The sequence below is a fragment of the Herpailurus yagouaroundi genome, unplaced genomic scaffold (genome assembly GCF_014898765.1).
Source record: "Herpailurus yagouaroundi ecotype Mexico unplaced genomic scaffold, PumYag 180, whole genome shotgun sequence".
NCBI classification, from domain to species: Eukaryota; Metazoa; Chordata; class Mammalia; order Carnivora; family Felidae; genus Herpailurus; species Herpailurus yagouaroundi.
The window spans coordinates 2,075,661-2,101,050 of record NW_024412411.1 but is presented as its reverse complement, the minus strand read 5'-3'; the positions used below and the strand labels follow the sequence as shown (position 1 = coordinate 2,101,050).

Below are 25,390 nucleotides of genomic sequence, written 5' to 3'. Positions count from 1 at the left end.
ATCTTGGTGCCCCTGGAATCAGCCATTTCTCTGAGGAGCCCTAAGACTTTTTAGTGAGCAATTGTATTAGAGACTGACACCTGAGTACCAGGCTTGCTCATCACCCCTTCTGTTTATAGGACCATGAGATACATATGGTTATATACACATGTGCATATAGATCCCTCACAAGATACACATACATGCATATGCGTATATGCACACATGGGCATATGCACATACGTATTTTCGAAATCCTGAACACCACTACCTCCCATTCCAGTTCATCCTTACAGGGTTCTTCCTTGTCTTCATACATTTCTTATTTGTATGCTCCTTCTTCTATAGTGAGAGTGCTGGCTCCAAATAGCAATGATACATTTACTCATTTGTTTACTCCTATAAGACGTCTAAGAAGGCTTGGGCCTTGCCTCACCTATACCACTATAGAAAACAAGCATACCATTGGGGCACCTGGGTGTCTCAGTCAGTTAAGGGCCGGACTGCGGCTCAGGTCATGATATCACGGTTTGTGGGTTTGAGCCCTGTGTCAGGCTTTGTGCTAACAGCTCAGAGCTTGGAGCCTGCTTTGGTTTCTGTGTGTGTCTCTCTCTCTCTGCCCCTCCCCTGCTTACACTCTGTCTGTCTCTCTCTCTCTCTCTCTCTCTCTCTCTCTCTCAAAAATAAGCATAAAAAAAAAAAGCCTACTAAACAGAATTCCAGTTAGGATTTGTTTGCAGTTCTCATGTGTACTCCATCCGTGGCTAAGATTATATAGTCAAATACTAGGTTCATTAAGTTACTTGGATGGTATTTTTTCCCCTTCAGTGTGTATGTTATTAATTTGAAATACAGTTGGATTAATTTTTCAGTTTATTTTCAGTTTTAGGGTTTTTCTCCCCTACCTGTTTTTGTTTTAATTTTGGTGTTTGAATATGTAGAAGATTCACTTTTGTCTAAAAACTATCCAGAAAGATACACTCAGAGAAGTAAGACTATCCTGTGTCCCTTTCAACCTTTTTCCACTCCCCTCAGTGAGCCCTAACCCCATGTTTCTTAGTATAAGCAAATACAGTATATGTATTTTTTAATTTACTTTTTTCCTACATAAAAGGTAGCACACTATATATGCTCTTCTGCAGTTTGCTTTTTTTTTTTCCTTTTTATCTAACTGTATTTCCTGGAAACTACTATCAGTTCACAGAGATCTTCCTCATTCTTTTCTTTTTTTTAACACCTGCATAGTATTCTGTTGTGTGTTTGCACTATATCCCCTATGCTCAGACATTGAAGTGTCCAGTATTTTGTAGTTACACATAATGCTGCAGTGAATAACCTCTCGCATGTATATTTGAGATTCAAAGTCCTAGAAGTGGTATTGCTGGGCCAAAGGGTAAATACATATGTCCTTTAGTTAAATATTGTGAATTTCTCCTCCACAGAAGTTGTACCATTTTACGTTCCCACTAGCAATGTATGAAAGTGCTTGGGTGGCTCAGTCAGTTGAGCATCTGACTTGACTTGATTTCGGCTCAGGCCATGATCTCACAGTTTGTGGGATCCAGCCTCATGTTAGGCTCTGCACCGACAGCATGGACTTGTTTGGGAGTCTCTCTCTCTGCCCATCTCCTGCTTGCGCATGTGCTCTCAAAAATAAACTTTAAAAAAAGACAAAAAAGAAAGTGCTTGTTTTTCTCACAACATTTCCAGCAGAGTGTATTGTCAAGCTTTTAGATTTTTGCCAATCTGATAGGTGAGATATAGTATCTCAGCATAGTTTTAGTTTGATTTTCTTGTCATGAGTGAAACCATACACCATTTCATGTGTTTAAGAGACTTTTTGTATCTCTTTTTTGTGAATTGTCTATTCATGTCTTTTGCCCATTTTTCTGTAGGACTTTTGGTCTTTATTTTTCTCTTGATTTTTAAAATTTCTTTGTTGAATGGGGTTGTTGAAAGGGATCCCTTTCTTTGTTCAAAGGAATATTGACCCTTTATGTGTGATATATATCACAAATATTTTCTCCAGCCTTGGTTTGATAAGATTTTAACACTTCCCATATAATTCTGCTATACAGCCAGGATTGCAAACCACTGGGGTAGTTTAAACTGTGCCAGTTGGAACTGTTTCTTAAAGGAGAGTGCATACGGAAAGAAAGGATCATGAGCTGAGGACTTAGTCTTGGGTGTCACCTGTAACTTGGGACAGAAGAATGAACAGGAACCTTCAAAGGAGATAAAGTCATATGTATATATATCTTGGAAATCAAGGTGGAAGATAATCGAAAGGAGGCAGGATTGGCCAGCAACATTGATTACTGTAGCCATGAGGAAGAAGTGGAATCTCACGAACCATGAGATCATGACCTGAGTTGAAGTCAGACACTTAACCAACTGAGCCACCCAGCTGCCCCATATTTTATTTTATTTTGAATTTAAATCCAAGTTAGTTAACATACAGTGTTAATTATTTTGGGAATAGAATTTAGTGACTCATCATTTACATATAACACCAAGAGCTCATCCCAAGAAGTGCCCTCCTTAATGCCCCACGCCCATTTAGCCCATCCCCCCACCCAACACCCCTCCAGCAACTCTCAGTTTGTTCTCTGTATTTGAGAATCTCTTGTGGTTTATCTCCCTCACTGTTGTTATGTTATTTTTGCTTCCCTTCCGTTATGTCCATCTGTTTTATATCTTAAATTCTACATATGAGTGAAGTCATATGATATTTGTCTTTCTCTGACTTATTTTGCTTAGCATAATGCAGTCTAGTTCCATCCATGTTGTTGCAAATGGAAAGATTTAATTCTTTTTGAATGGAATTGCCAAGTAATATTCCATTGTATATGTATACTACATCTTCTTTATCCATTCATCAGTCAATGGACATTTGAGCTCTTTCCATACTTTGGTTATTGTCTATAGTGTTGCTATAAACATGGGGGTGCATGTGTCCCTTCGAAACAGCACACCTGTATCCCTTGAATAAATACCTACTAGTGCAATTGCTGGGTCGTAGGGTAGGTCTATTTATAATTTTTTGAGGAACCTCCATACTGTTTTCCAGAGTGGCTGCACCAGTTTGCATTCCCGCCAGCAGTGCAAAAGAGATCCTCTTTCTCCGCATCCTCGCCAACATCTGTTGTTGCCTGACCTCATTTTAAATTTGTGCTTCTCTCTCACCACTTTCTGAAAAGTTGGAGGTTTCTTTTTCCCAAGTCCATCTATCTGGTTTGTTGTGCAGCCTCAACTGAGACAAACTTGGTGAAATCCTCAGAATTAGGTAGAGAAAAGCCCTTTTGAGGGAAGTGGAATAATTAGCACCAGCAAGAAGCTCCAGGTCAGAAATGGGCCTTTTGGTGTAGGCAGCAAGTCCCTGCCCTCTTCCTCCTAATCTCCCCACTGCCATTCCACTTTTATTTTTGGTGACTGTTGCCTGGTGACTGGCTTTGGCCATAAAGGAAAGAGCATAAACTGAGAGAGTCCTTGTTAGCAATGGCTTCTGGTTTAAAAAAAAAAAAAAAAAAGAAAACCACAACAGTTTTATGAGGGAGATGAGTAATTCAGCCTTGATGTGGGGTTGAAAAGCAGACATCAGCAGATGAATGGCTCCTGCACCCAGGACTGGAGCCTGTAGCATTTAATATTGTAAAGATACTCACCTCTGCACTCTTAAATTCTCTCCCGACTAGGAAGTACAATTAGCAAAATTATTTCATTGGTTTCTGTTTTTGCAAGTGTTCTCGAAACCACCTGTAAAGAAGGCCTCCTGCCTTCTTGCAAGTCAAAGTGAAAGTCTGTATATTTGAATATACAGTTGACCCTTGAACACCGTGGTGATTAGGAATGCTAATGCAGGCAAAAATCTGCATATAACTTTTGACTCCCCCAAAGCTTAATTACTAATAGCCCGCTCTTGATCAGAAAAGTCTTACCAATAACATAAAGTTCATTAACATACATGTTGTGTTATATAACATATTCTTGCAATAATGTAAACTAGGGAAAAAGTGTTATTTAAAAAATCTGAAAAAAGTGGGGCGCCTGTGTGGCTTGGTTGAGCACACAACTCTTGAGTTTGGCTCAGGTCACGATCCCAGGATTGTGAAATTGAGCCCCATGATGGGCTCTGCACTGAACATGGAGCCTGCTTAAGATTCTCTCTCTCTTAGGGTGCCTGGGTGGCGCAGTTGGTTAAGCATCTGACTCTTTTTTTTTTTTTTAATTTTTTTTTTTAATGTTTTATTTATTTTTGAGAGGGAGAGAGACAGAGTGCAAGCTGGGGAGGGGCAGAGACAGACACACACACAGAATCTGAAGCAGGCTCCAGGCTCTGAGCTGTCAGCACAGAGCCCGACGCGGGGCTTGAACCCACAAACCATGAGATCATGACCTGAGCTGAAGTCGGATGCTTAACTGACTGAGCCACCCAGGCGCCCCAGCATCTGACTCTTTATCTTGGTTCAGGTCTTGATCTCACAGTTTGTAAGTTTGAGCCCTGCATCGGGCTGTGTACTGATGGTAAGGAACCTGCTTGAGATTCTCTCTCTCCCTCTCTCTGCCCCTCCCTCTCTCTCTCAAAATAAGTAAATAAACATAAAAAAAAAAAAAAAGATTCTCTCTCCCCATCTGCCCCTCTCCCCCGCTCACATTCTCTCTAAAATAAAAGTAAATTTTTTTTAATTATAAGGAAGAGAAAATATGTTTATAATACTGTTTTTGTCAAAAATAAATCCACATGTAAGTGGATCCACACAGTTCAAACCTGTGTTGTTCAAGGGTCCGCTGTACATCATTTCAGTAAGCCTGGATTAACCACCACTTAATGGACTGATACGTCTCATCCAAGCAGAAGGCTTTGCTTAGCTTTGAGAGTAGACATGTGAGTGGAAGCATAAGCCATCTCTTGATAACCCCTCTTGTCTGCTGTGGACATTAGGCTGGGATTGGTCAACAGAAGCTTAAACATCTGGTCAGGTCAGTCCTTTGGGGTGGTTGATGTTTTATAGACAACCCATCAAGATTGATTGGCCTCATAACTGAATTAGCCAGATGTGTGGGCATTGTGTGCCCTCTCCTCAGCCTCCCTTCAATGTTGTTAGATGGAAGCAGCCATGAGATTAGCATGTTTGAAGATGATGTGTTTTTAGTGCATGAACAAAAGCTTTGCCTTCTGCAGAGACTGTGGCTGTGCCCCAGACGTCAGCAGTATAATTATGACTGCTAAATTCAGCCCAGACCCCAGGCTCGGTTGCCTTGGTCTCAGCTGTCATTTGTGGGAGGGGGCGGGGAGAATGCACAAGCCCAGGGACCCAGGCTCTTATTATGTCCACTTTGAACTCTGCTTTATCCAGAGTCATTCCGTCCCATGACAGTTGCTCCCAGCTGCTTTCTGGGCACAGAGCTTGCTGCCATCTCTGGGGGTTAGTCCGTGCTGGATTATGGGGAGAGATGGAAGTAGAGCTGGCCTCCTGAAAGCCCACAACTTCCAGGAAACTTGCCCAAAATGAAAATGAGCTGAGGCTCCCCACACTTCCATTGCCTATGTCACATGCTATTCAGAACATTATCTCTCATCTAGAAAACCTCTACCTTAGGTTGCATTGAGCAGAAGTCCTTGGCAGGAGTTTTTGCTTTTGCCCTTTTTCCCACTTAACTCTGTGTATGAATTATGTTTGAGCATTTATTTCCATGGTTTTGTACCACCACTTTTCTTTTTTTAAGTTGATGTATTTATTGGGGGGGGGGGGAAGAGAGAGGGAGACGGAGGAAGAGGGAGAGAGAATCCCAAGCAGGCTCTGCACCATTCGAGATTATGACCTGAGCCAAAATCAAGAGCTTAACTGACTGAGCCACCCAGGCGCCCCTGTACCACCTCTTTTCTAACCAGACTAGCCTACATATTTGCCTTAGAACAAGCCAGGCACTTTCATGTCTCCAGTAGCTCTGCTGATGCTTAATATTCTGTAGACATCACATATTCAGTGTATCCAAACCCAGCCCTCCTCAGACTCTTCCCATATTCTCCTATTTGGTGACTGGCAGCATCATCTACTGGTCACAAACAGAGCATTATAAGTAAGTCTGATGATTTCACTCTCACTTTCCATCAAGCCTGTCTTAGAATTTTCTCTCAAGTCCATCTTCTCTCTTCAGTCTTCACTACCCTAGTTCAGATTTCATCACTGTCACTGGGCCTGTTGTAACAGTCTTCTTGTTCATCTCCCTTCCTCCAGATTCCCCTTCAAACCAACCTCTACCCTGCAGGCGCTCCCCTGTTTGAAGACCTTCAGCAATTCCCAGTGCCTGTAAGATAAGCCTAGATGTTTAACCCCATGCACGTCTTCCTGCAGTGCACCATGAATCTTCTGCCGCCCTGTCTCCAAGAGGGGCTGGGGATGATGGTTTGCTTCAGGACAGGGACCAGAGGTTGGTGGGCCTACCAGGGGGATCCTTGCAGCCAGGTGGGCCCAGAGAGACAGGAACTATTGTTGCCATAGGCCCACTCAGGTGCGTAGGATAGAGTCTTTCCTGCCTCTAAACCTTTGCTCATTCACTTTCCTCTGCCTGGGATGCCCCTTCCCTGCTTCTCCCCCTATCAAACTCCTGGTCTTCAGGAGCCAACTCATTTATGTCTCTTCTCTGTAACTTTCCCTGACTTGCCCACATGAAGTGTATCACTTCTCACTCTATTCCCCCACAGCAATTTCAGGAGGTTATTTTGTTGTTTCAGAGATTATAGTGGAAGCTTCAAAATACAGAGTTTCAACATATATCTCCACCTCGTACACCCTCTGTCCTCTGCTCCACTGATTCTGCTGCCAGTAGCCCTGGTCAGGTGTCTAACCTGTGGCAGGCCGTCCCAGTCTCCTTCTGTCTGCTAAAGAGATGAGGTGGCTGGCTCCCTGCTCAATACGCCATCTCTGTAATAGACCATTGGTGAGGTGGCATTGTAGGAAGGAATGCCTAATCATGGTAATTGTAGCAACCATAACAATAGCTATCATTTATTGAGTTCTTACTGTGTATCAAGCTCTGTACTAAGGCTTTTATCTCTTTTAATACTTAAAATAACTCTGTGAATTCGATACTCTTATTACCTACATTTTCCCTATGTATGAACAAAGGCACTCTTAAGTAACTTCCCCAAGTTCCACCACTCACTAGTAAGTAGCACAGCCGTTGTGGCATATCTCGCTTATGATCTCGTGAGCAGAATTACCAGTCTGTATCCCCAGAGCCTCTACAGAATCTGGCATAAAATAGGCGTTCTGCAATGTTGGTTGGTTGATCGAATGAATGAATGAATGAATGAATCAGTGTTCTTCCCATTGAACTTGCTTCCAGGCTTAAGAGGGACTGGCTGAGCATCTGTAGCTTATGCCAAGAAGTATGGATTTTGTCTCCTCTCCTAATGCCCAGCTGTACACAGACATGTTCCCTCCCACTCAGTAACAAACTGCCTGGAACTCTTTCCTGGCTCATATTTACAAGAGAATGTGATAAATTCTGTATTGATCCCTCCTGTTCCACTGTAAATTTTGCAAAAGATGATTAAATAGAGCAATAGAGTCTGCAGGCATTGTGGCTCAATATGTTGTGGAGTGGTGTATCGACCTCCTCCATCCAAAGGCAGCCAGCGCCTATCCCTGCTGCCCCAGACCAGTAATTAAAATCCTGTGAGACTGGGATTTAAAATCCAATCATATCCCTGAATCAAGCCTTCTAGCCTCCCCATGTGACGAGTGCAATAAGGTAACGGCAGGAGCATGTTTATGTCCGTGCTGAAGCAGTCCCCATAGGGTGGGTAAGAAATGGAGAGTTGGGTAGCCCTGCTGGCTAAATCACTTCACCCTGATATCACAGCCACTTGTAAGACAATCTGTAGGTACATAAACAAGTCCCAGCCAAAGACCAAATCTCAGATTTATAAGAGCAAAATATCATGCACAAAAATTCACAAATTGTGTTTCACTGTACACTTCTGTGCCCACAGCCAGTAGTTGGTTTAAGCATGTGCTTTGGCTTGATTAAGCTCTGGCCTTCAGTAACCAAATAAGTGTTTGAATTTCCACAGGATCTCTTTGGTTTAATCTAAGCTGAAGCACAGCTTCCCTGTGCTGAGGCCTGTAATCAAGGCACAAGATACTATTTAAATAAACTTACCCATCTTCTCCTTGCATGATTGGGAGCTGTTTAAGAGCTGGGCCAGTGTTTTCTGATTCACCTTTGTATTCCTGGCGCCTAGCTTGATGCCAGACACCCAGAACATTCTTAAAAAGTATCTCTGAATGAATAAGCACAAGTTAAGCAATAAGTCTTGGAAAAAAACCTCTGTAAGCTGATGTGTAAGTGTTAGACCTACCAAATGGTCATTCACTCGGTGCTTGAATACTTCCAGTGCTGGGGAACTCATTTGTTCCTCAGCCTGCTTGGAATCTATCTTTGGATTATGGTTAGAAATTTCGTATATTCAACCAAAATCCAAGGGTCTTTAATTTTACCATCTGGCTTATGTAGAATGAATCTAATCCCTATTCCACTGCCAGCCCTTCAAATACCTGAAGTTGCAGTCATATTCTTCTGAGCTATCTTTCTCCAGCCTGAACCTCCAGTTCCTTAACCCATTATTCTCATGTGGCTTCCCAACCCTTTCCTAGTAAGTAGCACAACAATTGTGGCATATCTCTGCTTGTGATCTTTTATTAGGTTTGTTTTTTTAGTAATCTCTATACCCAACGCGAGGCTTGAACTCAAACTCTGAGATCAAGAGTCACATGTTCTTCTAACTGAACCAGCCAGGTGCCCAGCCCGTTCCTATTTTGATCCCTCTTCCCAGAACCATCTCTACTTTGTTTCTCTTCTGAAACCCATGACTTCCCATTTATCTCCATTACTTTTCATCTCGTTTGTTTCAGCTCTTAATGTCAACCATCCACCAGGTGCATCTCGTGCTCTTCCCAACCCTAATCTGTTGTCTGCAGATTCAACGAGCAGACCATGCCTTGATATTTGTGTCAAGGATAAACGTACTAAACAGGACCAAGCCTCTTTGCTGCCTCTCGAAACTTCCTTCCAGGTTACTTATGATCTATTAGTCGCTCCGTTCCCCTTGGGTCTGATTAGTCCACCAGTCACTATTAACTCTCCACACTGTGGCACCCAGCCCACAATTCTCCATCATGTTCTCAGGTTGTCCTCAGATACCCCAGCAAATGTCTGATGAAGTCCACATTTTCCCTGGCTGCACCTGATTGAGCAAATAGATAACCCTGATGAAGAAAGGAAATGAGGTTAGTCTGGCATGACTTGGTTTCCGTGAACCCATCGTGATGCCTGGCGATCATCACCATTTCCTTTTCTAGGCATTCACAGAGCATCCCTTTTGTAATACATCTGATTCTGGAGATTCTTTTCACTTTTATGTGAAAAGTGTATGATCAGATAAGTGCTCTAGGCGTTCAAAGGAGGAGGTGGTCTACATAGGCTAGAGTGGTCTGGGAAAGCTTTGGGATAGGGGAAATGGATCTGGGCTCACCACTGAAGAAAGCAGTGACAGCTCTGTGTAGTCCAGTCCTCTGGTCAGTTGGAATTGAAATCCTGGGGTGTGGGACCCAAGACTGGGCAGGTGGAAAGAGCCCTGGACTGGAAGGCCAGCTCCCACTCTCCCACTCACAGTCTCCATGACCACCTTGGGCTCCAACCTTCTATTACCCAGGCTTCTCCAGTCTTTTTTTCCTTTGTGCTTACTCAGTGCAACACCTCTGCTCTTCTCCAGCTGGTGCCATGGTTTCCCATCTCCCCAGTTACACAGTATGTGGCTCCCTTGTAGTGAGGGGAAGGGAGTCGTCATCCTCATCCCCTTGTCTGCCTTCACCACACTGCGTTGTCACTGTTTCTGTCTCTGTTTGTGTCCCATCAGTCTTGGTTCTGCCCAAAGGCAAGAACTGCTCTGATTCTGTGTGCCCAGCACCTTGCCCAGCATCAGTACTCAGTGGGTTTTAACGGAATGGCTGGATTCAGCCATGAAGCAGTAGCTCTCTGTTCCATGAACTTTAGAAATCCCCCTCTTTGAAGGTAAGGGATCCCACCTGTCTAGGTCCACTGGGGAGTTAGGACTGGTAGATGACCGTCTGGGGGGTCAATTAATGTGAATCACTGTTCACCTGGTCCCCAGATGGGACAGCCCTGAATGAGAGGAAAAGGAACCCCATTTTGTACCCTTTCTATAAAGCTGTCTATCCCAAGCCTACTTCTAGAAACCCCCGTATATCTTGGTTTTGGAGCCTCTGAGCACACTGGAAGGGAAGAAGAGCGATGATTTTTTTCCTCTTTTTGAGTCATCAGGTCTTTAGAAGGTAGCACCATGTGGTGGAAAACCAGACCTGGCTTCTTCAAACACAACAACAAAAAAACTTATTATGGAAGATTGCAAACACATACAAAAATGCAGTAATAAATCTCTGCTTTAAATTCCATCTTTACTATTTGTCTGCTGGGTGACCATGGGCAAATTATTTCAGCTCTCTGAGCCCGTATTCTCTGAATATTTGTATGATGAATAATTCAGACACTGTATACAAAGGCCTTACACACAACAAATGTTAGCTTGTCTCTTTTCATCCTGCTCTTCTGCCAGGCTCAGTTAAATCATCTGGAAAATGGGAAAAATAATACCTCTTCTACTTTCTTTAAATTGTTGTTAAGAATGAAATACATGGAAGGAGTCAGCACAGGGTATGGCATGTAGTGAGTGCTCAGTAAAGATTGTTGGTTAGAGGGGAGGCATATCTATAGGTGCACATGTATGTGTGTGTACATATCTTGAGAATGCTCAGTGGTATGGCTTATGGAAACAGCTCAAGATTAGATGTCAGGAACTGGGGCTCTTTCTGGTTCCTCTCAGCTTCCTGCAGCATTTTGGACAGGTCTCTTCTCTCTCACCTTCAGCCTCAGTGAATGGAGAAGAATTGGTTTGTCTCTGACCTGAGGAGCTACATACATACTAGCTGTGAGGATGAAACAGGTATGGGCTACCAGGAAAGGGAGGGAGTTGAGAGGACAACAAGAGCCAGCAGACAGATGGGGAGAGCATGGATAGCTAGAGGGTGGTGGAGGCTTCCCAGAGAAGGAACCTTGAAGAAGGGGTAAGATCTAGATGGTCAGGGAGGCAAGGACTGGAGTTCCAGGCAAGAAGAATGGCGCAAGCAACACTGTGGAGACAGGGAAGGTGTGCGGCTTCTTTGAGGTCGTTATTCTATCTCTCTGGGAATGCTTCCTTGATGGGGAGCACACAACCAAAAAGATTTTGCTGCACCCTGACAGATACCTCTAATTATGGGAATGATTTCCCTTATATTTAGCAAAAAAAATTTTTTTTTAATTTTTTAAAATATTTGTTTAGTTTTGAGAGACAGAGACAGAGAGAGACAGAGTATGAATGGGGGAAGGGCAGAGAGAGAGGGAAACAGAATCAGAAGCAGGCTCCAGGCTCTGAGCTGTCAGCACAGAGCCCGATGTGGGGCTCAAACTCATGAGCCATGAGATCATGACCTGAGCTGAAGTCAGACGTTCAACCGACTGAGCCACCCAGGCACCCCAGTTCAGCAAAAAAACTTCCAATTGGAGATAGTAAACAGACTGTTGAAATAGTGAAAATCAGGATGAAGGTGGTACAGGAGCTCGCAGTAAAAATGGGAGAGTGAATATAAACGTTATTACAAAGAACAACGTACAGTCTTTTTTTCCCAATCATTTTCAAGCTTTTTATTTTACTCAGTCCAAACAAAACCCCTAGAGGTGGGCAAGGCAGCAGTCATTACCACCAGAGAAGTGAAGCAGGTGCCCTCGATCACACAGCCAGGGAGAGGTAACCCCTACTCCTGCAAGCTCCCCCACCCAGTGCTCTTTTAAAGGACTGGGAACCAGCTGCCTGTAGGGGAAGGGGTGAGTCATGGAAACTGCAGTGGTGGTAGACCTGGATCACTAGAAGGCCAGTCTGGCTGAGAGAACTGTAAGGGGCGCTGGGGAGTGTGTGAGCATGCTGATATTATCGATAATATAGCCTAACACATTTGTATAGGGCAGTTACTGTGTGTGTGTGTGTGTGTGTGTGTGTGTGTGTGTGTGTGTGTTTAAGCCCTCTTATCCTAGCATTATCTTCTTTGATATTCACAGAGGTAGGCAGAGGGCCAAGACTGGTAGTGACCAGGGAGGAGGTCTCCTCCCCCACCCTAACTTTAGTCCTCTCCCAGGGAAGGGCATGTGAGCTTCTTTCTCTCCAACCACTTTGTCCCCACTTCCCGCCCACAGAGCCCAGAAGGTGTTGGGACTTGACATGATATAATTTTCTAGAGAGGTGTTTGGGACCAGAAAAGAGACTAGGAGCTTTGGCCTACAGGTGTCAGCAACATGGGGCATGCACTTGCTGTCAGAGGGCTCTTCTGAGGCAAGAAGAACAGCCATGTTTTGTGTGGCCTCAGAAGATAGTCCTTGGGAAGAAGTCCATTTATTTGGTAAATTTTAGTGAAAGCTATTCTGTGCCAGGCCCTGTGCTGGCTCACAGTGGGTCAGACATAGTCCCTGACTTCTAGGAGCCCTCAGTCTTGGATGCAGACAGAATGTTTAACTGTAGAGTGATTGGTAAGACAGAGCAGAGGGCCTGTGGGAGCACAAATGATGGTACCAAACCTGGGGTGGGAAGGAAACCAGGAAGGTTTCTTAGAGAAGCCTGAACCGGTCTTTAAAGATGAACAAGTATTTGCAGGAAGACCAAGGTGGGAGTGGGGATGGAGGGACAGGTTGGGGTTTGTAGGAAAAGGATCTGCCCTCAGTTTAGTGGGGGGAACCCTGTGGAGGGCCATGAGCATGAGGCTAGGTTCTGAACACATTCAGGGGAGTCAGGGTGACCACCTGTTTCTGATGTAGTAGGAGGGGTGTCTCTTTGTAGGGAATTAGAAGAGCTCACTACTAAGGTGTTTTTCCACTCAAAATCTATGATTTTGTCAAACCAAAGGCACTGTGCCAGTGGGCTCCCTGGGTCTTGGTGGGCCAGCCTTCTCTTCTGCCGGCACCATTTCCACTGCTTTACATGGTGAGACCCAAGCCAGCCACTGGTACCAACCAGGACCAGCCCGTACCCCACCCCACCCCCCTTCTCTCGTGGCCTATTGACAGATCCTCCAGAATCTGAAGGAATTCAAGACAAATGGTTAAGGGGATGGAGTTAATAAAATTTGAAAAATTGAGGCCTGTCACTCCACTAAACTTTTTTCAATACCACTGACAGAAACATATTTCCCCAATGAGTGACCTTCCACAGCTGTAGCGGGCAGGCGCAGCCGCAGCAGTGCTGCCAGGAAGCCAGTCTGCTATTTATCAAATATTATAAGCTGGGACACACTAATCTGGAGCAGGGAGAGGAGGGGAGGGGTCCTGCACTATACTGCCTGGGGTGCTCCAGGTGTTGGCCCCAGCCCCAGACAGCCAGTGGGAGGTGACGGATGGCCTGCGATTAGCACTCCCCACCTCCATTCGGCCATCTCACTTGCTCCCAGAGGCCTGACCCTCTAGACCAGCTGCTCGGCCCGGAGGGGCCCTGGGTGGGAGACAAGGGGAGGTCAGGCCAGGGCACGGGCCATCCTGATGCCCCTGGAGAGGGCAGGCGGGTGAGACCCAATGTGGTTATTTATTGGAGTATAATGGTTTGTGGCCGTTGGTCGTGGAGGTGAAATCGATCAGTTGTAGAAGTCAGGTTCTATCAATTATTAGAGCAATTAGTCAAGTCAGAGCATCAGTGCAAGGGTGCGGGGGCTAGGGGACTAATATTAGATGGACATTTTCCATGATGCCCCCACCTCAGCCTTCCTAAAGTGGGAGCAGAAGTGCTGCCCTGAGGCTCCAGACCCTTGGGGAACCTGGCTGGCTTCCCCCCTCAGGAGTAGCTGGGGTGGGGCCTTCTGGGCTAGAGATAGGCTCAGCACTGTTTTAAAAGGCGTCCTTGTGCTGGCTGGCCCAGGTGCAGAGATGTCCTACCTGTCCCCATCCCATCCTTTATGAGAAGTGACATGACTCCTACTAGAAATTACTCAGTGGCCAATGTTTATGGCACACATTTTTCATTCTGTAAGCAAATATAGATCACTGACAGCACTTGTTTGATGCAACTAATCTCACCCTATGTTCTTTCTCCCATTGTCTTCCTCTCTTACCTTCTCTTGCTCTCCCCCCCCTCCCCTTTTCTTCCTGTTTATCTTCTCTTCTACTCTTGGTCCTCTTTTCTTTCCCTTCTATAGGTCTCTGATTCCCCCTTTATTCTTTTCTTTCCCTTCTATAGGTCCCTGATTCCCCTTTTACTCCAGTCCATATCTAGTGACAGAGCTCCCCTTAAGACTGCCTAAGAAAGGAGACCTTTCCACTCTGCTAAACTGTAGCTCCCTTTCAGCTCTAGCTATGGTCCCGGAAATAGGGGTGGTGGGGCGGGCAGTTGCCATCTGCCACTGGCCCTCAGCCCTTGTGAAGCCCCTCAGTGTTGAGCACCAGAGAGAACAGGAGTGGGCTGGGAAAGCCAGACCATGTGAGCAGGCCCCTTGGCACTCCATTCCTTCCTGGGCCCCCACAGTACTGTCTGTCCCTCCTTCAGCCCAAGTTGTAGTTGTATGGTCGTCTTCCATCCCCATTAGCTTCTGGAAAGCTGAAATTGTTCCTTGACGCAAACTCTAGATAACAGCTAGTCTTAAAGACAGGAAGAGGAGCCTGCAGAAGAAATGGTCACAGAGGTGTGAGGAAAACCTGAAAAAAGTGGTTTTATAGAACTCAAAAGAGTGGCCAAGGTATCAGTTGCTATAGAGTGGTCAAAAAATACAAAAAAGACTGTTCACTGGCTTTGCCAATCCCCCATCATCCTACATACAGAGCCCTGCTGATACAAAGCACCCAGTCACTGCCAATAGAATTGAAAGAGTGAGGTTCCAGCTGAGCCCCTAAAGACCCACCTACTAGTTACGAAGAACACAGACACCCTCCTTACCAGGGAGCTGGCACTTTATCCTATAAGTAGTGAAAAGCCAGGGAAGGATATTTCAGCAGGAGTATGTTTTGGCTGCCCTTTTGGGAGTGTGGAGAATTGGAGTTGAGAAAACCTGGCCATGGGTTTGACTCCTGGTCCAAGCAAATAATTAGCTTTGTAACCTTGAGCTATGATTTCACTTTTCTGAGCTCTAGTTTTCATGTCTATAGCATGGGGATTTTAATTCCTACCTCTCAATAGTGGTTGTAAGGATTAAGTGATGTACATGAAGTACAGAGCACAGTGTCTGGTACATAGTAAGTGCTCAGTAAATACCTATTATTACCACCACTCCTAGATATATAACCAAGAGACATGAAAACACACCCACGCGAAGACTTGTGCACATACTTTCATAGCAGCATTATTCATAATAGCCAAGGGGGAAACAGCCCAAATGTCTATCAACTGATGAATGGCTAAACAAAATGTGGCCTATCCACAGAATGGAGTTTTATTCATCCATGAAAAGGAATGCTGCATTTCTGCTTTCATGTTGTAGCATGAATGGCACTACAACATGGATGAACCTTGAAAACATGCCAAATGAAAGAAGCCAGACAGAAAAGGCCATATACTGTATGTTTCAATTTATATGAAATGTCAAGTATAGGCAAATCTATAGGAACAGAAAGTATAGGTTAGGGGCTATGGACTTTCTTTTTGAGATTATGAAAATGATCTGAAATTAGTGGTGATGGTTGTATTACCCTGTAAGTATATTAGAAACCACTGAATTATACACTTTAAAAGGTTGAATTTTATGGTATGTGAATTCTATCTCAGTAAAGATTATATATATTAATACTTTATATCAAATTCCTATTAGAAAATAGGAATCATGTATAAAAGTATTAATTTTTCTCATTGATAAGTGTCCCTGCCCTAGATCATACTTCTTGCTCTCTCCTCCACTCCCTTCTCCTCCCGCACCTCTTCCCCTGCAGCCCAGGCAGACAGCCACATGTAAATGCTTAATAAAGCTTACAGTTGTTGGTTGATAAATTTATAGACCTTTAAGAAGCAGAGAGCTTCAGTAGGAATAATTTTAGATCATGGAACAAATGTTCCACAGCCTAGGATTAAGAAATGCTGAGTTTTGGGGCACCTGGGTGACTCAGTTGGTTAAATGTTCCACTTCAGCTCAGGTCATGATCTCACTGTTCATGGGTTCAAGCCCCACGTTGGACTCTGTGCTGACAGCTCAGAGCCTGGAGCCTGCTTCAGATTCTGTGTCTCCCCCTCTTGCTGCCCCTCCCCGACTCTCACTCTCTCTCAAAAATAACTAAATGTTAAAAAATTTAAAAAGAAAAAAGAAGAAATGCTGAGTTTTTATAGTCCATCAGTAAACAGCAGCGGGACACACGCCTTGAGCCAGGCCCCATGCTGATGTGCATTGGCCTGCATATTTAGTGTTTCCAACCAACCCATTAGATCCTTCTGGCAGGGACTATGTCTTAACCCTTCTTTACTTCCCGACAACACTTCCTTAGCAAGAAAGAAGATCGAGGAATATTCCATTTAACACATAGTTCTTGAGTATCTGCTGTGTCCAAGGCACAGCTCTCTTAGGTTTCGGTCTCCCTGCTTCGAGAGAAGTGCCTTTGGGGCCAGGCCAGATCTGATTCTTTTGTGTCTCAAGCCCACATATTCAAAGTTTGACAAATTGAATGGAATGGACAGTTTTTGAAGTGGAGAGTGAGGGTTCAGACCTGGGCTTTGAGAAGGAGATTCTAATAATGTGGGGGTCAGAGGAGCCTTTCTTCCATATCTGCAAGGCTTTGCACCAAGTAGACACTTTATACAGGCTTGTGAGCTGCCAGAACTTAAAAGAGAAACAAGGTAGATGCATGGACCCCAGTAAGCCCCTTCTTTTTATCATACTTCAGGTTTTCTGTCCTCCAAGCACAGGAACTGATACAGAAAGAAATGCCTGCCCACATGCACATAGTCACCAACAGTTGGAATTGGTAAGGGCATCAAACCTTGGGACTAGCATAGCCAGGTTCCTGGTAATGCCCACTCCCTTCCAGAGGACTCAGCTAACTCTAGTAAGCAAGAAATACCAGAGGTAAAAGACATTAAAGAAGAGAGAGGAGTGGAGAACAGAAAGAAGGGGGCTGTTTCACCTTTTTTCAGAAAGTCTGTGCTTTAGAAAGGAACCCTATTATATGGTTTTATTAATGAATATTCATCTGTATGCAGATGAGTTTGTTAATGACTAATGCATTGGCATTAGGATATATTTATGTCTTTGGTGTATTTTTTAGCATATTCAGCTGTGTGTGTTTGTTTTCTGTGTGTGTGTGTGTATAGAGTACACCTGTGCATACATAACACATGTATGTGTGGGTAGTGGTAGTAGTGTGGGTAGTATGTTTCTGCACATATGTGCATGTGCATGTAGGAACGCCAGTACCCTGACCTCTGTGTCAGAATTAAGAACTCTCCTGTCAGAGCAGCTTGATGTTTGTCACACCATTCTACAATCTCTTAGGGTTTTGTTGCTCTCTATTTCCATGGGAATTCCTTACTTTGAAATCAGGGCCCAAGTCACCTTTGAGGGAAGGCTGAGGCCCCAATGATCACTCATAGAGTCTTTAACTACTTTTCTTCTTCCTGCCAGGAGCCAACCCCCTTCAGAGGAATGAAATGGGACACACACCTTTGGATTATGCCCGAGAAGGGGAGGTGATGAAGCTTCTAAGGACTTCGGAGGCAAAGGTAAATTTCGGAGAAAGGAGAAGGCCTATGGGTACTCCATGCTGCATTTAATCGTTTGCTCATTAAATGATGTCTGGCTCCACACCAAAGGCCACTTCTCCTTAGGTGATTATTGTCTGTTTTAATACAAATCCAGGGGGAGCCCGAGTGGCTCAGTTGTTAAGCATCTGACTTTGACTCAGATCATGATCTCATAGTTCATTAGCTCGAGTCCCACATAGGGTTAGCTTGAGCCCTGCTTCGGGTGAGCTTGTGCCCTGCTTCAGGTGAGCTTGAGCTCTACTCCAGGTGAGCATGAGCCCTGCTTTGGGTAAAACACAAGCCCCGCTTTGGGTGAGCCCCACATCTCTCTCTCTCTTTGGTGAGCCCCCCTTCTCTCTCTCTCTCACCTTCTCTCCCCCTGTCCCTCCTGTGATTCTCTCTCTCTTGCCTCTTGCTCACTTGCACTCTCTCTCTAAAAAAAAAAAAAAATACACACACACACACACACACGTATGTATCTATATATACATACACATAATGTGTATATAAACACATACATGAGGGGCGCCTGGGTGGCGCAGTCGGCTAAGCGTCCGACTTCATCCAGGTCACGATCTCGCGGTCCGTGAGTTCGAGCCCCGCGTCAGGCTCTGGGCTGATGGCTCAGAGCCTGGAGCCTGTTTCCGATTCTGTGTCTCCCTCTCTCTCTGCCCCTCCCCCATTCATGCTCTGTCTCTCTCTGTCCCAAAAATGAATAAACGTTGGAAAAAAAAAAATTTAAAAAAACAAACAAACAAACAAACAAAAAACACATACATGAATCTAGTCCCCAGTCTTAATAAGAATAGGAAGCTACCCTTATCATGACCAGGCAGAGGCCTGGGCCACTTCTGGGTTCTGAGGACTAATCTTCAAATTCAGTTTTTGAGCTAATAGACCTTCTAGCTCCTTTTCATAGGACCGGGATAGTTCGACAAAATCTTTAGCCCAAGTACTGTTTCTTCAGTCGTTATGTATTCTATAACCTCAGCAAGTAATCCTTTCCCATCATCCCTCCTTTCAGAACCATTCCCTGACCCTTCCCCTCCACCCACAGTCCAGAGAGCCTGGTATAGTCTGAGCCAAAAAAATCTCCATCTTAATTTGATCTTCTCAACCAAACTTTTGAGCTCCCTAAATACAGGCAGCTTTCTGCTCTTCCCAGCCACTGAGCTATCAGTCAGGAACTACTTGGCAGAGTCCAGGCATTAGAATCACAAATCTCAGAGCTGTCAGGGACCTCAGAAATTGTCAAGTCCGGTGGTAAGAAATTTTACCAAAGCCTAAACAATTAAGTCAGAGGAAATTAAGATGTTGTGGTTGAGGAGAAGTGGACCAGAGTTGCACCCAACTGGCCTAGCCCTTCTCTCCTGAGCAGCCTCAGGGGAGGCTCTGCTGTGAACACACGTTTTAAATCTCTGAAGCCTAAATCAATGGACTCGTTTTACTCCTGGGGAAACTAGAGCTGAGGGATGTGACATGACTTTGGTCCCAGAGTGAGTTAGTGTCAAACCTAAGCTAATAGACTTGAATACAAGGTCAGGTGATAGGTTCCATGGTAGGACTGGAACTGGAAGACTTGGTTGCTGACTCTCATTCTTGTGTTCTGTCCAGGATCATGGAGTCCCTATTGGCATATTGGCTGATGTACCTTGAGATGATTCAGTGTGACAGGTCCCACCTAGTGGCAGATATTCTCTGTGTCTTGAGTAAGAGCACTTAGGTCATTGGACTGAAACAGAGAAGATACGGGTTGTGATCCCAGCTCTACCACTCACTAACTGGGTGATGTTGGGCTAGCACTTGCTTTCACTGAAGCTCAATTTACCTCTGTGAAATGAAGACATTGGACAGAATGGTTTCTAAGGTTCTATTCTGTATACAATTGTCTACATGTCAGGATAAACCAGATTATGTTGTAATAACCCAGAATTTCAGTGGTATAAAGCAATAAACATTTATTTTTGGCCTCATGCAGCCTATCCATCATGGGTCAACAGTGGGGGCTCTGTTCATCAAAGGCCTGCAGAGACCAGACTGGCATTGCAGCCACCCTCTGGGATGTTGGCAGGTTGCTTGCCAGAGGGAGAAGAATGCTCTGGAGGGTCTTGCATATGCAGTTAAATGCCCAGTCTGGAAGTAGACCCTTCCACTCACAGCTCACTGGACAGAACTAATCCCTGTTCCCACCTAATCACAAGGCACCAAGGAGAGTAATCCTACCATGTGCCTACAAGAGGGAGACTGGAAATGTCTGGCAGCCAGAATTAACCATATAGTTTGTTTCCCTGGGAGCCTTAGTAACTACCCTGCAGTAGTTTCCTCCAGAGGAGAGGAGGTAGGAAGGGAGATGGGCTTTCACAGCACATCCTGAGGGGTGCTTGGGACCAGCAAGAGTGAAAATTCCTAGAGAGCAAGTAATTCCCTCCTCTCTGTTCAGATTTTCCATCCCTAGGAATATCCCTAGAGGTAGAGTCAGTTTGCCCAGGTGCCTTAAAGATATCCCTAAACGTGTTTCACATAACCTTGGACTGTACTCCCGTCATCCCTCAGGTGCAATAGCTGTCCCATGAGACCATGCCCTAGACTTGGCCAAGAGAACCCATGGTGTGTCAGGTGGTCTGACATAGGGCAAGTCTCTTAGTGCCAGCATAGGTGGAGGGGTTAGAGCTGCTGTGGGATCCTTAACAAAATTCGGCTGCTTAAGAAGTGGCTTGATGTTGGCCATGTTAGTACAAGGCTAGTGTCCCGAGTAAATAAATGGTGGTTGTGTTCCTCTGTTCCAGTCAGACCCTTCTGGACCACAGAGGGCAATCGCAGACACTACCTTCTGAGTAGACATGGAGCTCTTAGAATCTGTGCAGAGTAGGGCAGCTAAGGGGAAAGAGGAACTATGCCAGAGAAAAAGCCAAAGGCAGTGGGGACATCAGGCCCAGAAAGGAGAGACCACATATAGACACAGGAATAGCTGTGAGTGAAAGGGGGGTGGGGGGGGGAGATTCATTCAGTGGCAGAGCTGGGACAGAGCCAGGCTCGGTGGCAGCTATCGGGAGGAGCTCCCTAACAGAGCTGTCACACAGTGCACGGGGCTGCCTTTAGAGGCTGGAAAACCACGTAGAGACTGCTTGGGGTTCTGTAACCTCTCCATGGAAGACTATTTCTCTGTTGTCACCTCTCTGTACTTTATGTTTTCATCTGGTCTGAAATGTCCCAACTGTCCACTGAGCATCTCTCCTTGATTGCTGTACAGTCCTGTCACCCCTCAGTTCTCCTTGGGTATTAGCATTGTCTTTCAGTTGCTCAGCATCTACCTTGTCACCCATTCTTCTCTGATTTTTTTTTTCCTCTAAGCTGCAAAAAAACACTACCTCTTCAAAATCATGAGGCAGAGCTTCATGGGAAGAACACTGCTATAGACCTGGTTCTGTCCCACTTTGCCAGTAAGTCACCAGTAGCTGATCCTCTCTGAGTTCAGGCCTTACGTCTATAACCTAATGACTCAGGCCTGGAGGGTGCTGAGGCTCCAGCCTGAGACCTCATCTCCTGGCTCTTTGTCTAGACATGGGTGACTGCCACTCCGATCTTATCTTACTCTCCTTCTATGCACCCAGCATCCTCCTGCTTCCCAGCCCAGCCTTGTCTACTCTGTAGTCAAATATGTGTTCGTTATGGAAAATGTGTAAGTATAAAAGTCATATGTGTCATTATAGAATATTTGGAAAGTAAATTGAAGAGAATTAAATAATTTAGTTTATGTAATGTTTATGAATGTCTGTGTGCCAAGCTCTGGGCTAGGTAAGAAGAAGACAGGTGGGTGAAACACTCAAAGAGCTTACCGTCTGATGAAGAGACAGGCAAGTGAACCATGAAAGTGAACCAGGGAAGCCCAGGGACTGTGGGAATCCAGAGGTGGCTTCGAATCCTACCTGGGGAGATCAAGGCAGTCTCACTGGAGAACAGGGCAACTGAGCTGAATTTCAATGAACATTTTAGCCCTACTATCGATATGTGATCACTATTAATATTTTTAATTATTTATAATAATAGTAGGTATTATTAAGTGCATCTTTTATCAAGTGCATCTAGGTACTATGCCAGGTGCTTTCTCTGCATTTTTTATAACCCTCTAACAAATCCTTGAAGCAGCTCTTACTACCCCTGTTTTATAGATGGGAAAACTGAAGCTGAAAGAAAGAAAGCAGATACTTAACAGAAAATCAAGTTGTTAAAAGTAACTAGTGGGGTATGAATCAGAGGATTTACTTTCATGATACTATATTTGCCTTTTCTGAAACCTTACCTATATATATGTATATAGATGGCCTTTTTTTTTTAACCTGGTTGATAGCCTACGGTACATACAGGGGTCTTGAACTTGCAGCCATGTTTTATTTTAACAATCCAAGAATTTATTAAAAATGTGACCCCGTAAGGGTTGGGGGTGTGGATTCCTCCCAGCTCGCTATTATATTTTGTGCTAGCCTAACAGACATTTATATTTCCTACCTGGCCCTGAAGGTGTTTGAGTTATGATCCTAGTCCCATATTTGGAATTTGCTTTTTTTTTCACTTAATATTATTTCTTTTTTTTTAAGTTTAATTATTATTATTATTTCTTTTTAGTAATCTCCATACCCCAGCATAGGGCTTGAACTCACAACCCTGAGATCAGGAGTCACATGCTCCTCTGACTGTGCCAGCCAGGTGCCCTGTTTAATATGATTTCTTGAAAATTTTCCCATTTTCAAGTTATCCATAAGCCTAATTTTTAATTTCATTCTGCCTTTTAAAATGTGTCACGTATCTAAGAATCTCTGTCACTTTTTTTTTTTTTTTTAAGTTTATTTCTTTGAGAGAGAGAGAGTGAGCAGAGGAGGAGCAGAGAGAGAGGAGAGAATCCCAAGCAGGCTCTGTGCTGACAGCATGGGCTTGGACCATGAGATCATGACCTGAGCCAAAATCAAGAGTCAGATGCTTAACCAACTAAGCCACCCATGCACCCCAAAGAATCTCTGTCACCTTTAGTAGCCTACATGATTTTCTCCTTGCTGCCGGTTTGCTCAGTTTCTCTGCTTTCTCTGTGCAGAAGCTTCCTTGGGCCCCCTAAGAAGATTCAGAGGTGGATGAACCCCAGCCCCTGTCCTCTGAGCTGGCCATCTGGAAATGGAGGATGGGAGAGAGGCAGGCACCCTTGGTTCTGATACCTACAGACTGATTTGTATGTTAGGAGGGGTCCACAGAGAGTTTGTGGGGGCTCCAAGGAAGCATGGATCACCTTCAGGCAGAATGAGCAGGGCAGGCTTCGTAGAGAAGGTAGTTGTGATCTCACTTTGAAGGATTTCGTTACATGGAGAGTTTAATACTTAAAGCTTAGACCATTTTCATGTTTTAACTAAGAGACGAAGGAGAGAGGTAGAAATATATCTCTGTGCACACGATGGCAGATAAAACAAAAATATGGGGAGCTAGTCCATGATGAATATTCAGCTGAGGGGGACGTGCTGGTGCCAGCCCGCATCTCCACTCCCGGATCCTCGTTCCGCCGAGACTCACGAGGAATTTATTGCTCATTTTAATCACACCCAGAGAATGAATTGGCAGGAATATTAGGCAGATAGGCCTATCATATATATTTTATTTGCATATCCCAGTGACAGAATCACAAGCACATTTCCTGTATCCATATTTTTTCATTTGCTTCAGGGATAGCTGGGGATGCAGTGCTCCCCTGGGCCCGCATTCTGGGCTGTAAACCTGGGTGCTGAGGAAAGCCCTCTTGGAGACAAGGGGTGAGATACACAGGAGAGTAAGAGGGTTATCTTGCTCCTGTCATAGGGTGAAGTGATACCCTTTCCCCACTTTGCCCAGCCTGCTCCCTGCTGCATCTCATTTCAGGTGCCAATGTGCCCCATGCCTGGCCCTGTGCTTGGCCTTACGGGGATGACAGCACCATCTGACCTTCATTGCAGCTTTACAGTGGGCCAGACACGGAGCTATGTGCTTTATGAGGACAAGCTTTTGCTTTCTCTTTTCTTTGTTTTTAACTTTTGAGTAAGTTTTTATTGAAATATACTTGTATAAGGTGCATATATCTTAATTATATAGCTCTCTGTATTTTCACAAGCTAAACACAGCTGATCAAGAAACAGACCATTATAGACACTCAGAAACCTACCTTATACTTCCAGTCACTGCCTATCCCCCAGGGGTAAGCATTACCCTGATTTAATTTTATTTTTACATAATTTCAAAAATAGTGCGATGAATTCTGTAAATTCTTCACCCACATTACCAATTGTTAACATTTGATCACATTTGCTTTATTATATATATATATAGAGAGAGAGAGGTAATTCTTTCTGAACTGTTTAAGGGTAAGTTACACACGTGATGCCCCTTTATCCCTAAATACTTGTATTTCCTAAAAGGACATTTTCTTACCTCAGTACGGTCCTCAAAAGCAAGGCATTAATATTGATATTAACTAATCTGTCAATGTTATTCACACTTCACCAGTTTGTCCCAATGACTATCTTTACAAGAAAAGAAAATTCTGGATCCCAAATTGGATTTAGTTTCGTATCTCTTTAGTAGTCTCCGTTAATCTAGAATGGTTCCTCAGTCTTTCCTTGTCTTTCATGACCTTGACATTTAATGGGTTCAAGCTGGGTATTTTGTAAAATGTCCTTCAGTTTGGGTTTGTCTGATGTTTCCTTATGATTACATTTAGATTACACATTTCTGGCAAGAACACTTTCTGGTGTTTATTTCAATAAAATCATTAGGTAGCCCCATGCTAAAAGTAGGAATAGGAGATTAGTGTTTTAAGTCTCATCTCCCTAAATAGACTGGGGCAGGAAACAGGTCTTTTCTTATCTCCAGGGTGTAAAGTGCAAGCTCTAGAGCCAGACTGCAAAGGTTAGCATTCTATCTCTCTTACTTGCTACCGGTGGACCCATGCTTTAATGTACTTCATCTCTGTGCAGAGGAGGAAGAGATACACTGAACTTCTTATGGCTGGGAGGATTAGAACAGCTGGTTTCCAGTCAGATGAGACTCAGCAATTGATGCTAACACTAGTGAGAGTTTGAGGAGTAACAGGATTATTTACATAGGCTCAGATCCTCACCCCACAGGATACTTATTAATTACAAAGGGGAAAACGGTAGTGGAAAAACATGGCACAGACCACCTTAACCCAGTGATCAAAGTCAACATCACCAGTTATAAAATAATCAACATCCTGTGCCTCCTGATATGATGCACTAAGAACACAACTCATCTTCTCACTTGAGCCAGTCCTCTTAACCTTCTCTCACCAGTCTTTGAATCAACCCAGCTATTTGCACAGTGACATGATCTGATTTACATATTGAAACCTCACTCTGGCAGCAAGGAGGATGGGCTGGAAGAGAAGACAATGGAATCCAGGATGCTGACATAATGGTCACTGAGTGTAATGGAAGTGACACCTGCTATGTGCCCTAACTTTCTCTACAGGGATGTATACTTTATGAGCTAGTTCAAGAGATTTTCAAGTCCCTTGGGTGCCTCTCTCATCCTCCAGGCCTCTTTGTTGGACCTCCTGGGCTCCTC

General features: G+C 44.3%; 1 protein-coding gene across 4 annotated transcripts in view; it reads left to right on the top strand.

Annotated features, from left to right (window-relative positions):
- Window positions 1–25,390, top strand: part of CLPB (ClpB family mitochondrial disaggregase) — a 146,297-nt gene that overhangs the window by 90,089 nt on the left and 30,818 nt on the right. For all 4 annotated transcript variants that reach the window (XM_040489240.1, XM_040489243.1, XM_040489239.1 and 1 more), the window contains one exon: window positions 17,676–17,773. In XM_040489240.1, coding sequence (XP_040345174.1) covers window positions 17,676–17,773 — 98 coding nt within the window. The remainder of the gene's footprint in view (window positions 1–17,675; window positions 17,774–25,390) is intronic.